Source organism: Rosa rugosa, chromosome 3, assembly GCF_958449725.1.
Source record: "Rosa rugosa chromosome 3, drRosRugo1.1, whole genome shotgun sequence".
In the NCBI taxonomy this organism is placed as follows: Eukaryota; Viridiplantae; Streptophyta; class Magnoliopsida; order Rosales; family Rosaceae; genus Rosa; species Rosa rugosa.
Genome location: NC_084822.1, coordinates 32,469,835 through 32,486,978, shown reverse-complemented (window position 1 = coordinate 32,486,978; position 17,144 = coordinate 32,469,835). Strand labels below are relative to the sequence as shown.

At 45.6% G+C, this 17,144-nt stretch overlaps 1 protein-coding gene across 1 annotated transcript; it reads right to left on the bottom strand.

Annotated features, from left to right (window-relative positions):
* Nucleotides 1-14,987: 14,987 nt before the first annotated feature.
* LOC133737580 (uncharacterized) lies at nt 14,988-16,624 on the bottom strand. The gene is made up of 3 exons (XM_062165112.1): nt 16,253-16,624; nt 15,325-15,584; nt 14,988-15,252 (listed from the first exon to the last, which is right to left on the bottom strand). Exons 1-3 carry the CDS (start codon nt 16,622-16,624, stop codon nt 14,988-14,990), a joined length of 897 nt encoding a protein of 298 aa, XP_062021096.1.
* Nucleotides 16,625-17,144: the final 520 nt, after the last annotated feature.

The following is a 17,144-nucleotide window of genomic DNA, read 5'->3' as shown; positions in this document are numbered from 1 at the left end:
TTCCCCTTTCCTGTGCACGTCCGTCTGTTTGCAGGCTCCGAAACATCTAGTTCGGAACCTCGGATCAAAATCTTTTCTTCATCAAAGTTGTTCATCTCTGTCTCTTCCATCTGACCTCCGAATTTCAGCCTTATCGGAGTTATTTTGAGACCAGTACAACAATCAAAGTGAAAACTGTTCAGAAGAGAATTTGCTCCGAATTTCAACAAGCTTGACCTTATAAACATTCGCTGCACGACTCTACTCGGATTGCTTCGCTCCATCACGCCTGCATCGACACGCGCGTGATCCAAATACATGTAAGTATTCAAAAGAGTAAGTTTTGAAGTTCCTATAATTCGGAATTTATATTTCTTCTTCTTTTCTCGGGGACTTGAAAACCTCCCTTCTTCTACATCCCACCTTTCTTATAACGTGGGTTCGATCATTGAAAAGCGGAATCGTGGGGATTCACGCAATTAACGAACTAAGAGCGTTCGTAAGACTTCGGACTAAGAGCGTCCGTAAGCATCGATTTACGACCATACAAACATCATTGTTTCGGTCTAATCCAATCATTCTTGGAAATCGATTTCTTGGTAGCATAGCTCGGAAATCTTATTAGTTTTCGTGGAAGCATTGACTCCGAAACTAACTTGTCCCTGTTTCATCTTTCAGGATGTCAAACATGAACAAACTCGATTTTGTTCCATTGGATTATGCAGGCAAAAGGTACTTAATTTGGGTCACTGATGTCGAGATCCACCTTATTGCCCGTGATTTATTGCATACAATCCAAGAGCTTTGTCCTATAGAAACAGCTCCAGACCCTCAAACTGAGAAAGATAATTCCAAGGCACTTGCCTTCATGAAACGTCACATGGATAGTGACCTACAGTTTGAGTTCATAAATGAGGATAGTGCCATAAAGCTTTGGCATGCGCTTCGCGAACGATATGGCAATGTTCGTGACTCCATACTTCCGAATACAGAAGCAGAATGGAAAGATCTTCGCTTCTCTGAATTTGACACTGTCATGCAATTTTATTCGGAAGCTCTCAGCATCAGAGCAATGATGCGTCTTTGTGGAAAAACAATCACAGAAGACCAGTTGATTGAGAAAACCCTCAATACCTTCCCTGTCTGTGCTATGAGGTCCTCTGACTTATTCCGGACTCATGTAAATGCAAGACGGATCACAAGTTTTCAACAGCTTATTGAAGCTATGGCCACTACTGAAAGACATGGCAATGAACTTGTGAAAAGAAGATTTGATAGGCTTCAAGATAGCTATCAAGAGCATCATCCTATGGCTAGAGAAAGTCGCCATCGACGTCATGATCCATACGATCGAAATGCTCAAGAAGGTAATCGCTCAAGGCGACAATCCCACGACCGTAGGAGGCGTGATTTTGAGGGACATAGGGTTGGAAACCATGGAGCCAACGTTGGCCATGGGCACCACTTTCCAACGCCACCAGTCCTAGGGACTATGCATATTGCGCCAATGCGCCTCAATCAAGGGAGAATCCTCTTTATGGTGTCTATTTCTGATATGGAACGTCTGATCAATGGACCTGAATTTGCAATGTACCTACGAAGGTAGTCGCATCAGGGTGATCAAGACATCGAGTTCACAAAAAACTTTAACTCTGGCGATGAAGACAAAATGCCGCAGATTTTTATAGTCTTTATTATTTCCAAGAACCATGTAATGACAATTATGCCTTAAATCAATAAAATGACTTATTGTATTAACTCTTTCCCTCTAGGCGTACTCAAGAGTAATTGTGATGTCTAGGCAAGGTTTGATCTGAGAGAACGGTTTTAAAAGTGAGCAACGCTCCACCAAAATCTCGCCTTACCTTACCTGGTCACAACTAAATTGAAATTACCGAACGGATTGAGTGACTACGATTTGTCTACGGTTTGATTTTTATATTGGATTAGATTTTGGTCAAGAAACTTTGATGTAATCATTGGCTATTATTAATAAAGTATCGATTTATTTTTCATGTCATGGACATATTTTTTCGAACTTTATTACTTCAAAGATATAAGAGCCAATGGTTTTCATGTGGAAACACATTGTGAGAATGGACAAGAGTTCCTTTGCATCACCTCTAATGACTACGGACATAAACGAGTCTTAGAGAAACTTATGTGTCGCTCTAGTAGGTTGTATGCAATCACTATTCGAGTCATTGAATCCAACCATGTCATGAGAGATGATTTATGGGATTCCGACACATATAGGCTTTGGCACGACCATTTGGGACACCCAGGTCGTGACATGATGATCCGTATATTAAAGACTTCACACGGACATCCCTTTTTCAGAACGAAAAGAAGTAAAACTCGGTTTTTGGACACCGAAGGAGCCCCTGCGCCTCACGGCGCCGTTCACCCCCAAATCCGGCCATCCTTGGCCAGCGCCGCCTTCCCCCTGCGGCCTCAGGGTGGCATTGACGCCACCAAGGCTTCTTTGTCTCCAACTTTTACTTCTAAAGTCACTTGTGATTTTGTGGCTCAACCAAAATCCTCATTGGTTGCTTCTAAAGCCCATCATTCGTTCTGCAAAGCCTGCTCTTTAGCAAAGTTAGGATCGAGACCATCCTATGCAAAGGACACCAAAGAAAATATACCATTCTTGCAAAGAATCCAAGGTGATATTTGTGGACCTCTTCAACGATCATGCGGACCATTTCGATATTTTATGGTATTGGTTGATGCATCGACACGCTGGTCACATGTCATGCTATTGTCCACAAGGAACGCTGCATTTGCTAAACTCCTAGCATAAATAATTAAGTTACGGGCTCACCACCCTGATCATCCTATTAAGTCTATAAGATTAGACAATGCTGGGGAGTTTACATCAAAAACTTTTGATGAATATTGCATGTCCATTGGGATTGATGTTGAACATCCAGTTCCTCATGTTCACACCCAAAATGGTCTCGCAGAAGCCGCCATTAAACGACTACAAATGGTTGCTCGAGCATTGGTGATGCGCACCAATCTCCCTATTTCTGCTTGGGGCTATGCAATATTGCATGCAACTGTGCTTATTCGTCTGAGGCCCACTGCCACTCAACCCTTCTCTGCGTCCCAGATGGTTACTGGGTATGAGCCTGATGTCTCACACTTACGCATATTTGGGTGTGCAGTTTATGTGCCTATTGCGCCTCCACAGCGCACCAAAATGGGTCCTCAACGACGATTAGGCATTTATGTTGGATATGATTCTCCAACGATTATCCGCTACATAGAACCCTTGACAGGCGATCTCTTTACCGCTAGATTCGCGGATTGTCACTTCGATGAGACAGTCTTCCCGTCGTTAGGGGGAGATAAGAACATCAATGTTCAACAGGAACGACAGGAATTGTCGTGTTCTGTCCCCACTCTGTCTCATCTTGATCCCCGAACCGCACAGTCCGAAATTGAAGTGCGGAGAATTCTTGATCTTCAGAACGTAGCAGAATCGATGCCTGATGCGTTTTCTGATATCGCTAAAGTGACGAGATCACACATACCTGCTGCAAACGTGCCTGCAAGGATTGATGTCCCTAAAAATAGAGGACATGACGCCATCTCAAGGGCATTTGAGCATGGCGCCAACGTCCCATCTCTCAATGATGGTGACGTTATGGCTAGGCCCACGGCCCCTGCCAGGAAGCGCGGGAGGCCCATAGGTTCGATGGATTCTCGCCCAAGAAAGAAAGCGAGTTTGGCACAAAATAATCGATTAATCATCGATGTGAATAATCCATCTCATGAGAATATTCCGGATTATGGTTATGTCCAAGAGACATCATTGGGGGACGCTCCAATGTCAGAACCAACTCCAGAGAATAGAGAGATCTCTATAAATTACACTAGTGTACATGAGATGATGGATAGAAATTCTATGGCGATTGATGATGCATTTGCATATCATATTGCAAAAGGAATTATAGAATATGATGATATCGAACCTCGCTCTGTTGAAGAATGTCAACGAAGAGAAGATTGGCCTAAATGGAAAGATGCGATCCAGGTTGAATTGGATTCACTAACAAAGAGACAGGTATTTGGGCCTGTAACGCAGACACCCCCAAGTGTAAAGCCTGTTGGCCATAAATGGGTCTTTGTTAGAAAGCGTAATGAGAAAAATGAGGTGGTAAGATATAAAGCCCGCCTTGTGGCGCAAGGTTTCTCACAACGCCCTGGAATCGACTACGAGGAGACATATTCTCCCGTAATGGACGTTATAACGTTCCGCTACCTTGTCAGTTTGGTAGTTTCCGAAAAACTTGACATGCAGCTTATGGATGTGGTTACAGCATATCTCTATGGGGATCTAGATTCAGAGATATATATGAAGGTTCCAGATGGACTTCAATTACCCAAATCAAGTGGCTCTAAACCACGGAGCGCGTTTTCAATAAGATTAAAACGCTCACTATATGGATTAAAACAATCCGGACGGATGTGGTATAACCGTCTAAGTGACTACTTGATTGGGAAGGTATATATTAACAATGAAATATGCCCATGCGTGTTCATTAAAAGAACAAGTTTCGGATTTGCAATCGTAGCAGTTTATGTCGATGACATGAACCTAATTGGAACTCTAGATGAGTTGAAGGAAACTGCTAAATACTTGAAATCCGAATTTGAGATGAAAGATCTTGGGAAAACACGGTTTTGTCTCGGTTTTGAACTCGAGCACCGTAGTGATGGGATTTTGATCCATCAGTCTGCATATACTCAGAAGGTCCTAAGGCGCTTTAATGAAGATAAAGCGAAGCCTGCGAGTACTCCCATGATCGGCCGTAGTCTTGAGCCCGGAAAAGATCCGTTTCGTCCAAGGGATGAGGACGAAGAACCATTAGAGGCCGAAGTGCCCTATTTGAGTGCAATAGGCGCATTATTGTACTTAGCTCAATGCACAAGACCGGATATCTCATTCGCAGTGAACTTGTTAGCTCGACATAGCTCTGCGCCTACACGCCGCCATTGGATTGGTGTAAAGACCATCTTTCGATACCTAAGAGGTACGATTGATATGAGCCTATTCTATCCCTACAGAGAGAAAAGGAATGACGGAAAGTTGGGATCGGACCCCAAAAGGCAAAACGCCCCCGTCCATGGAATGGCCGCCGGCCATGTTGCCGCCGCCGCTCATGGTGGCCGGCGTCCTCCTATCTCCCTCCATCAAAACGACAATGATGTCTTGATGGGTTTTGCTGATGCAGGGTACCTCTCTGACCCTCACAAAGGTCGCTCCCAAACAGGTTATGTCTTTACCATGGGAAGCACTGCGATATCTTGGAGGTCTACAAAACAGACCCTTGTTGCTACTTCCTCGAATCATGCAGAGATTATTGCTCTACATGAAGCCGTTCGTGAATGTATATGGCTAAGGTCTGTGATTCGACATATTCAAGGAAGTTGTGGTTTGAAGTCTACCACAGATGAACCTACATGCATTTATGAGGATAATGCAGCCTGTATTGAACAAATGAAGTTAGGTTTCATCAAAGGCGACAACACCAAGCATATATCGCCTAAGTTCTTTTATAATCAGCAACAACAATCACTTCTAAAGATTGAAGTGAATCAAATCCGATCAGAGGATAATGTAGCGGACTTATTCACTAAGTCGTTACCTAAATCCACCTTCGAGAAACATGTGAAGAGCATCGGATTGAGAAAGTTATCCGAACTCCCACGATTGTAGCAATCAGGGGGAGATATCGACATCAGGGGGAGTTATGATGTCTGCATGTTCGATCTCGAAGAGTGTAGGACGTGTTGTGCTCTTTTTGTCCTTCGACCAGGGTTATTTTTATCCCACAGGGTTTTTGTTACCTGGCAAGGTTTTTAACGAGGCAACGGATGAAGCGTCACCACCAAGTTTGAAGCGGCACAAGGGGGAGTGTTGAAGGAATATCGATTTAGTGTGCCTTATCAAACTAGGAGTAGTAATAGGAGAGAAGGTTCTAGATTTCCCAATCCTACACGGATTGGTATTCCTTGTAACATTAGAACTAGTACTTTGTAATCCCTATATATAGGGCTCCTATTCTCAATAATAATACACATCTCTCTCTACAATTCTCTCTCGAATCTATTTTACTTAAACACTTATTACAATAAATGGGAAATATATGAATTATCTACCTAGACACCTAATGAGCTTTGGTATGTCACTCATATGGTTAGGAATCCATTTTGATAAAGATAAATATCTAATTAGTTGATATGATAATTATAGCATCTTTCAGAAATAACTCATTGGCTAGAATCAAGGATTCTTTTATGGGAAGACCTATCTAGCTTGTATATATAGGTGCTTGAAGTCCCTATTCACTGTGTGACAAAACATTCAGTCATGCCCCATAGAGAGGAGTTAAACACATAGTTGAGTAGAAGATTTCTTGCGTGTGGCTGCTTGAAGTTTTGGAGCTCGGATTATTTGTGTTGAATAGCTGTGTTGCTGCTACTGCTTTTGAAGGAATGGCTGTTGTGCATGAAGCAGGTGATGCATCTCTTCTTGTTGTATTCTAGTTCATATTGTATTGATCATTTGGTTGTGTTTATGCATTTTGTGAAACGATCTTGGTTTGCTCATTAAGTTAACACCAAGGGCTCCAGCGCCTCCTCTTACAAAGGAATACCCAACACGACCAGCAAGTACAGAGAGGTATGTGTGAAGTAGGATTTGTGAGACACTATTTCTCTTCCAAATTAGGTCTTGGTGGGTTCTGATAAAGCTTTATGGGTTTTGCAGGATAGAAGAGACAACTAGCACTCTACCCCCTTTAAGACACAGTTGGAAAGAGCTTTAAAAGAGGTGCTCCAAATGCTTACTCTTCTTCTCGTACGCCTCATGGTTTGTGAGATTGTTTTGTGATTGTTGTTGTCTGTTTATTGTGTCCTTTTTTTTTTTGTCAACTAGACCTTGCTATGAGTTGTTTGTGAGATAGTTTGCTTAGGTATTGTAATATTTATATATATGCTCTGCTTGTATCATGAACCTACACTTCCTGGATCAGTATTAGTCATGTAACCAATGTCATTTACCGCATGATCAGCACAGAAAAGTCTATAAGACTATTGATATGAGAAGAAACAAAGTATTTTCATTGCAATTCCAGTGCCCAAGGCAAAAACGAAATGGCGTTATTATTCATCTTCAGCTTGCCACAATGTAGCCATTACTTTTCTACGAAGATGAAATTGTAGAATCAATAGAGGGATTTCTACATTTTAAGTGATTGTCGAGTAAATGGGTTGGACCATAGTTCTCACAATAGGAGTGCTTGTGCCCTTGAATCAGATAATGGAATGCTATCATGGCCAAAGGGATATCACGAATTTCATACTTGAAACCTCATATTTCATTTGGTTCTGGACCAAGTCTTGAGGAATTCATCTAGTTAAGTTAGAAATGAGATAAAACAATGGTGCTCTATGTTAGTTTAGGAAATTTCTTTTAAACAAAAGCAGAACATTTTCCACACCTCCTGCTTATGAGATAGCTCAATTGTGGACTTGTAGTCGCTCCATGTCCATAGAGATCCGAATAGAACCAGAATGCTTGGGAGCTACTGCTCCATGTCAACTGTACTATTACCGCTCAAGTAGAAATTCTCCGCTGTTTATGAAGAGGCAATATATCAACAATTTTTGCTCATACAAAACCTTACAGTAAGTTATAGCAAGACCCCTAATATGCCTGAATCTTAATAAACAATGTTGAAACCACATTTTCAATGCCACAAGACATGATGGCTTCCAGATCCAACTTATAAATTTGTAAATATGGACTCTGTATTAGATCAAACACTTCCCAATGCTATTCACTGGCAACACATTCACAGCACATATGAGTTACTTTCCTTCATGATTTTCACCTGACAGCTGCGGCACTGAATCCAGTTGTAGTAATAAGTAGCTCAAATTTATCTCCCGGTGAACGATGTTGTGAGCCTATACCCTTACACCAGTAAATATAGTACGAAATGAAATCAAGTGGCTACAACTCTTCTACTGTTCTAACAAACTTACAACTGAGATTGTGGTTGAAGTACTGCTGAGCTTAATATAGTGAGGATTAGAATATTAAACAAATTGAGTATACCTGAGGCATTAAGAATAAGGAAATATGTTTTTTTTTTCTAAACGTTGCATGCATCAAGATTTTATAAGTTTAACTACGTGGGAAAGTATTAAAGCTTTGCTTCATTTAAATTATGTTGATTATTTATTTTTGTCCACTCACACTAACATGTTTTTCAATTACTTTCCCATGGGCCCTTCGATTTCAAATGCCCAATGTGCAGGCTAGATTAGTTAAGGTCGGGCGTACATGGAGTCGAGGCATAGTCATCAGCATAGCTTCCGCGTATTCATTTTATTTTTGTTTTCCTTGTTTACCTAGTGAACTAGAATTGCTCTGATAACATGTGGGATTAATGTTATCAAGTTGATACTTGTACTTGTGAAATGGAAGATGTTGTGACTTGGGAAGCAGGGTGGCTCCAGGAGTTGAGGATAGTATTTGATATTAGAAGTATAAATGTTTTTATATAGGTTTTGGATAGTCCACTTTTAGTGGAAGTTTGGCCAAATTTTTACTAGAATTTCTTCTAAGGTGGGCCCCGCAGGGCCACTTCAAATTTCAGGGTGAAATTCGGAGTGGGTCCTGTCATTCCAAAACACTTATGTCATTTTGGGATGGGGAGAGGGAACGCAAACCACTGTTGCTGGCGTTCTTGACATATGATGGGTCCGAATCCATCGTCTCTCTGTAGGGATAAAACAAGCCTATATCAATCGTACTACTTAGTATCGAAAGATATCTTTAACACCAGTCCAATGGCGTCGTGTTGGTGCAGATCTTTGTCTAGCTGACAAGTTCACGGCGAAAGAGATGTTCGGTCTTGTGCATTGAGCTAAGTACAATAATGCGCCTATATCGTACTTAGGTAGGGCACTTCTTCCCCTAGCACATCTTCGTCGTATCTTTTGGACGGAATGGATCTATCTTTGGATCAAGACTACGAACGACCATTGGCGTGCTTGAAGGCTTAACTTTGTCAGTATTGAAATGCCTAAGCATCTTTTGGGTAGAAGCTGATTGATGAATCAGGATACCATCTTCACGGTGCTCAAGTTCCAAACCGAGGCAAAACTGTGTTCTCCCAAGGTCTTTCATCTCAAACTCGGATTTCAAGTGTTCAGTGATTTCCCTTAACTCTTTAAAGGTGCCAATTATGTTCATATCATCAACATAAACCACCACTATTGCAAATCTGAAACTTGTTCTTTTTATGAACACATATGGGCATAGTTCATTGTTAACATATCCCTTCCCAATCAAGTAGTCACTTAGACGGTTATACCACATCCGCCTAGATTGCTTCAATCCATATAGTGAGCGTTTCAATCTTATTACAAACGCGGTCCGTGGTTTAGAGCCACTTGACTTGGGTAACTGACGTCCATCCAAAATCTTCATATAAATCTCTGTATCTAGATCCCCATATAGATACGCGGTAACCACATCCATAAGCCGCATGTTCATTTTTTCAGAAACTACCAAACTGACAAGGTAGCGGAACGTAATGACATCTATTACAGGAGAATAAGTCTCCTCGTAGTCGATTCCAGGGTGTTGTGAGAAGCCTCGTACCATAAGGTGAGCTTTGTACCTTACAATCTCATTTATCTCATTACACTTTCTAACGAATACCCATTTATGACTAACTGGTTTGGTGTTCAGTGGTATTGGCACAACTGGCCCGAATACCTTTCTCTTCGCTAGAGAATCAAGTTCATCCTAGATCGCATCTTTCCATTTTGGCCAATCAGCTCTATGTTGGCATTCATTAACAGAGCGTGATTCGATGTCATCTGTCTCAATAATCTCACGCACTACAGAATACGCGAATACATCATTAATGATGATAGAGTTTCTTTCCCATGTCCCATGTACACTAGTGTAATTTACAGAGATCTCAACGTTCTCAGGGATAGGTTTTGACATTGAGGCGTCCCCCAATGATGTCTCTTGGATATAACCATAATCTGAAACATTCTCATGGGACAGATTTTGAGTATCGATGACCAAAAGATTCGTTTATGCCTCATTCGCTCTCTTTCTAGGGCAAGTATCCTTTGAATCAATCGGTCTACCGCTCTTCCTCGCGGGACCTGCGGCCATAGACGCCACATCATTGCCAATATGGGCAGTGGCGCCATCTCCTTGTTCCTCAAGAGCGGCGTTACGTCCAGTATTTGGGACGTCAATCCTTGCAGGCACATTAGCAGCAGGTATTGTTGGTATGCACATACCTCCTAGGCACAAGTATCGGAAGCACAAGACTCATATCGCCTATACCTAAGCGAGGTAAACTCCCAGCCGAGGGTCCAGATACCCCTCGGGGCAATATCGGGAACCCTGAGCGTCCCACACCGAAAGAAACGGAACCAAGCTCCCACAAATCTCCTACATTAAGGTCATCTCCAACAACCCAAAGAGGTAACTGTTTACAATCACTTTCCATTATCATTATCTTATACGAAACTGACTTAGGCATCGGAGCGTTGAAGACCGGCACACCCGGTCTTCCCTCTGACCTTCATCTGTTTTGCAGATAAGTGAGACTGATAGTGATAGTAACGAACCGATACATCCCGTGTTCAACTGGATCGAACTCCTCTCGAGACAACTAAAACAATTGGCAGATTTCATCGCTGAATTCATACCCCGAGAAGATGCTGAATCCTCGGATGAGACTGTCTCGGAACCCCACACAACCTCCACATGGACTCTTCACGTCGACGGATCCTCCAACAGTAAGCTCAGTGGCGCCGGGGTAGTCTTGACTGACCCAGAAGGGAACACATACGAGTATGCACTTACAATTCAAGTTCAAGGCCTCAAACAACACAGCCGAGTACGAAGCGATGATCGCTGGCATCCATTTGGCCAAGGAGTTAGGAGTCACGAGACTGGCAATCTTTAGTGATTCCCAGCTCGTCGTCAACCAAGTCGGTGGCGATTTCCAAGCCAAAGAGCCACATCTATCCCACTACTAATCCCACGCCAAGGCTTTACTCCAGCGATGTCTTGCCAACCATACAATCACCCTGATCCCCCGGGCACAGAACAGCAAGGCAGACTCTGTCGCCAGGTTGGCAATGTCTCCCCCAAACACCAATATGGGAAACCTCAAGCTAGAAATCCTGGACAAACAGAGTATCGATAAGCCATTCTCGAAAATATTCTTGACCGAAAGCGAGCGTCCGCCTTCGTGGATGGACCCGTTTATCGATTACCTCTCCAAGGGTATCGAGCCCCAGGACAAGACTATCGCCACCAGGCTCTGCAGAAGAGCAACGCTGTACACGGTCCGAGAGGGAAAACTGTACAGGAAGGGAAGGTCCTTCCCCCTGTTGAAGTGCATCTCACTTGAAGAGGGGCAGCGAGTCCTGCTATCACTACATAGCGGAGTTTGAGGTAATCACGAGGGTGCGAGAAACCTAGAGTTTAAGGCACTGTGTACGGGGTACTATTGGCCTACAATCGAGCAAGACGGGAAACTTATCGCTAGCGCCTGCCTTAAGTGCCACTAGTTTGCCAACTCCCCTCTTGCCCCATCGGTACCGCTCTCGATCATCATCGCCCCTTGGGCATACTTCCAGTGGGGTCTAGACTTCATCGGCAAATTCCCAACAGCACCGGGACAGCTCAAATTCGCCATTGTCGCAATGAATTACAACACCAAGTGGGTCGAGGCCGAGGCTTTAGCCACGATCACAGTTGCCAAGGTCATTAACTTCCTGTGGAGGAACATCTACTGCCGTTTCGGAATCCCCGAGACAATCATCACCGATAACGGTGCCCAGTTTGATAACGATACGCTCAGGGACTTCGTTGGCCAGTATGACACACAGATCTGATACCCCTCCCCCGCACACCCACAGACAAACGACCAAGTCAAAGCTGTCAATAAGATAATCAAGCAGAATTTGAAGAAGAGGCTCGACGATGCCAAGGGCTAATGGGCCGAAAAACTCCCGGAAGTGCTATGGGCGATAAGAACGACCCCAACAGAGGCCAATGGCGAGTCCCCTTTCTGCTTGTCATTCGGAACCTAGGCCGTGATCCCTGTCGAGCAGGAGGTTCATAGCGAGAAGGTTGCATGCTTTTACCCACTTACCAACTCGGAAAGGTTGAACCTCGACTCGGACCTCTTGGAAGAGCGCCGCGAACGAGCCAATCTCTGGAATATCAACAACAAGCAGCGTATCGCTCGCTACTACAATGCCAGAGTTAGGCCTCGCCTCATCTCCGTCGGGGATTGGGTGATGAAGGAGACAATGCCAACCCCAACAGGACTCAAGGCCACCTGGGAAGGGCCGTATGAAATCACCGAGGCCGTCGGACCTGCTACCTTTTACTTGAGGGGAGCAGATGGTATCACCCTCCCACATCCGTGGAACGCCCAACACCTCCGCCACTACCCCAGGTAGAGCAAGGAATCCAGTCTAGTCTCCGCAATGCCATCGCCCCCCCTTCTCATGCGTGTAAGCATCAATATTATCTCCTTTTACTTTTCTTAGTCAAATGTATTTTGTAGCTGCCCTCGCACAATATTGAATGATATGATATTACCCATGCATTGAATGCTATCGCAACGAATGCAACACTCTTGCTTGCCACACCCATCGCATTAAGCGAATGCTAATGATTATAGCCATCCGATCTATGATCGGTCAAACATTTTTCTCTCGTCACTATCGCCATAGGCCTTACGCTGGCCATCATAACACGCAACAAGCAAGGGCACGCTGTATAGCAATCCCAATTTACTGCCTACATGCTTTATAATGTCAATGCAATATCGCTCACGGCCGGTTCCGCTGATACAGCACAATGCTGTCCCTCGCGAACCCTTGCGCGGCCAGTCGCGATCAAATGAATGAATCCTCCTATCAATGAATGAATGTTACTCATATGCGATACTTCGCCACGAATGAATGAATGCTTCTATCAATGAATGAATATTACCGATATGCGATACTTCGCAACGAATGAATGAATGATAGGGAATTTTAGTGATATGCGATACACCACCATCAACGAATGAATGAATGCTCCTACCAAAGAATGAATGTTAATGATATGCGATACACCGCTATCAACGAATGAATGAATGCTCCTACCAATGAATGAATGTTAACGACATGCGATACACCGCCATTAACGAATGCATGAATGCTCCTACGCATGAATTACATAAACGCCATGCGATACTTCGCCATAAGGCCACTGAATGAATGGTGGGCGATACATCACCACGAACAAAGTTATTACCACACGACACATCGCGATTCATGAGCCCCTTAAAAACTGCAACGATACGCGATGTAAGACAGCACCGGCCAATGCCAACGCGATGCCACGCCAATCGGAATCACCCAATGTCAAAGCCTCGCCACTCGCTCCCGCTTCCAGCACCGATGTTATACTGCCTCGCCATGAAACATGGCGCTTACACTCGTACTTCACCAATGATGGCTAGCGATACACAATGCAAAGCTCACAGAAATAAAAAGCGATAGCACAATGAAAGGCGATACATATTCCAAAAGGGAATGTTTATTATAAAAGGCTTTACGGCCAATAGCGATACACCAATTGATACTCCATAAAAATACGATACACGACAACATATTACATATTCATACAAATGCGATACACATGCAACTACTCTCACTTATCCTCCCGAGTCCGGTTCAAGCTGGCTCCAACCAAGTCTGATTCTTTGGAATATGAGGAGCTCCGAAAGAAGATCACTGAATTGGAGGATTGATAGGCTGGCCGTGCTCCGGTGGGAACGACTTGGGGGCAGTTGCACCGCACCACTCTCCGCCATATCGTCACCTGATCTCCGTCGTTGTAGCCCGCCGCCCCTCCAGTGATCTTTGACCTTGGGTTTCTCACTTGGTTCGATTTTCAGTTCCGCAGGGGTACAAATTGCTCAATCCCCAAGCGGGTGATGAAGCCGAATCCTTGTGAGATTAGGCTATAAAGCCTATAACCCAAGATGAGATTAAGCTATAAAGCCCAGAAATCTGGAAACACACGCCGCCCAAAGGAAGAAAAGATTTCAGAAGTAGGTGCACAATGATAAACAAGGAAAACGCCATGTTGAAAATATGATCAACATACCTCCTCTCCCCTGCCTATTTATAATGGCAACCCACCGCCATTAACCGTCTCCGGATGACCAATCGTCGTGTCGCTTTAATGACCTGCAATAATGACAAGGCAACCAATCGACAAAGCAATAAATTAATGAGTTCAACGAACGAGCGGCTATCGCCCAACAATGTCTATTCCCCATAAACTTTTCGCGTCCCAATGCCAAGCAGACATTTCAAAAACCAGACCACTCGATCAAATGTCTCAACAAAACTCAAAGCATTTACAAAAAAGAAAAGCCTATCGCTAGCACTAAACGAAGAAAGACAGAAGCTAAGTCTCGCCCTCGGCACTACGTGTCCGCTCCTCCACCCCGTCTCGCTCTCCAATATTTTCACCCTGCACCTCACCCTCGGTATCCACGCGGGCCTCCCGCTAACCAATAGCACCCTCCGCCTCGCGATCGCCAGCATGGCCCAATACACACTCCGGTACAGCCTGCTCCTAGATCACGATCCCAGCACCTCGACCACCACTAGCAACACTGGCTTGCGATCTCGCTGCCTTCTTGGTCTGCATATCCCGTACCATCTTCTCTTAGTCAATCCAACCCGCGGCGATACCATCTCGGATAGAATGCAAGGCCCCATCCGAGAAGGCCTTGTTCATCTTCTTCTGAAAATGGGCTGATCGGAGATAGAGATCCACAGCCTTGTCCGCACCATCCCGCTTAGCCTTCTGGAGTTTGTCAAAGTGTGTCTCGGCAGCGGCACGCAAGCGAATACAGTCCTCGGCAAAGCTACTGGCCCCAAGACTGCTGCTCAGCTAACTCCTTCCTCAGTCGCTCCATCTCTGCCTCCCTCTCACCCGCCTCGAGCTCAACGTCTCGCAAATGGTCAACCTTCCTTTGTAGATTACCAACCTGCCCCTCCAACTCCACCACGCGATCGGGATAGGGAGCCAAACTCTCCAAGGCAGCAACCCGAAGCTCCAACTCGGCATCGCGTTCCTGGGCTTGCCTCTCCAACTCTTGCAGGCCCTCCTCAGCCTCACCGACCCTAGCCCTAACCTAATCCACAACCTTCAGGTCATCCTCCGCCCGTTGTAGCCTCCCGGTCAAATCCAAGTTGGCCTACCTCAGTGGAGCGATAGCACCCTCGGCCTCTTGAAGATGAGCCTCCTCCATGGCAAGTGATCGCTCCAGCTCCATCCTCCTTGCGATCCCTTCATCAATTACTCGCCTCATATCCTCGTACTCCATCTGGCCTCGGTCCACTGCACTCTGAAGCTCGCACGCCTGCTCCCTCTCGGCATTCAGATCCCCCTGCAGTCGGGCTATCTCCCGATCAAAGTGAGCCACCAACTCGCCAGAGGGATGGTAATTCATGTTCACAGCCTGCATCGCACACCAATGTCAGTATACCCACGCGAAAGAAATAAGGAACGAATGAGCAAACTCGTAATGATACATACCCTCATCAACCTCTCCTGAGCCTCCCGATACCCCAGGCGCGGGTCTTCGGCATTCGCGCGACTGCGGTCGCGATAACAGTTCCTCAAGTCGGCAACCATATGAAGGATGACACCATCAGTAATTCCAATCTCGCCCAGGGTGCGCGCGAGACCCCCGGCAACCTCATCAAGAGAACCTCGCGAGCCCCCACCCGTAGATCTCAAGCACAACACATTATCAACCCGAGACCTCTAGCTACCACGAGTATCGATGCCGACACTAACTAGGGGACTACCGAGACGTAACTGCGAGGCATTCCTTTTCTTAGACCCGACCCCATCCGTACAGGCGCACGTGTCCAACACTCGGATCCCATCCCCCTCGCCATCCTGGCCATGGGTCCCCGTCTCGGTGACCTGGGCAAGCCCAACCACGTCCCCTACAGACTCGGGTTGCACCTCAGGAGCTTCGACCGCCAGACCTGTCTCGCCAACTGTCTGGCTGGTCACCTCCGCCTCCCCACTGTCAACAGTGATGACCTCTCGTGAGACCGGAGCACCAACGTCCTCGCCAAAGACAGCATCTAGCTATTCCAACACTACGACTTGCACCAGCCGAGCACGAGCGCTGGTATCGCTTTGACGCCGCTCCACCTCTTCCAGCAACTCCTCAACGGAGATCTCTAATTCCACCATTGGTTCCGAGACCCGAGCCACGTCACTAAGATCCACCCCTCCTGTCGAGACCCGGGGGGACTGTCTCGCCACCTCCCGAGTCTTGGGGGACTGGTGCTCACCAACATGTACTTGAGGGCGCTCGCCCGTTTCACCCACCTGCATTGGCGGTCCCTGGGGATTTTGTGCCGGTTCCCAAGCATCTTGAGCCTCATGCCCCTCGACACCGGCCTCTTCCTCAGCTCGCTGGTTGAGATATTCCAGAACGGTATTAGGAAACCTCAGATACACCTCGTCGAGCAACAACATGTTCACCCGATGATCAGTTACGTGCACATTATCCGGAAGATCAACATCAACCCGCCTCGCCGTCTCCGATTCTCACAACAACCCCTCAATAATGGTAGAGGGATCGACATCGGCATACGGGGCGTCGCTCTTGCTAGGAGCCTCGTTCGGCATCTCTGCTACAAAATAGAACGTGCAATGTTAGCGCAGCCACAACACAGCATACAATTAAACACTAAACAAAAAAGAGAGCAACCCCTCACTCGAACGCCTCCCTAAACCAAATCTCTTGTAAACCTGGAGCCTGCATAAGCGATAGAACCCCCTCGCCCCCTTGGGAAACGCACCCATCGCCCTCGCCACTCGCCTCTGCTCCAGCGTGGTTAAATCAACCTCCTGCCTCACTACGATGCAAAGACACGCTATTAGTATACACCAAAGGCAAAACCCACCAAAAATGCAATCACGATACTCACAGATTGGTTGGAAACGGGTCGAGGCCCGATGCACCATATCTGGATTCTGCCACCGGCCTCCTACC

What these genes read in the sequence shown, in the direction of transcription:
- LOC133737580 (XM_062165112.1), bottom strand. Translation starts at nt 16,624, where the DNA reads ATGTTGTTGCTCGACGAGGTGTATCTGAGGTTTCCTAATACCGTTCTG. An exon ending in CCAGCGCTCGTGCTCGGCTG is followed by an intron (nt 15,585 to 16,252) that starts GTGCAAGTCGTA and finishes TGTGCGATGCAG; the next exon opens with GCTGTGAACATGAATTACCA. An exon ending in GGTGCTATCGCTCCACTGAG is followed by an intron (nt 15,253 to 15,324) that starts GTAGGCCAACTT and finishes GGATTAGGTTAG; the next exon opens with GGCTAGGGTCGGTGAGGCTG.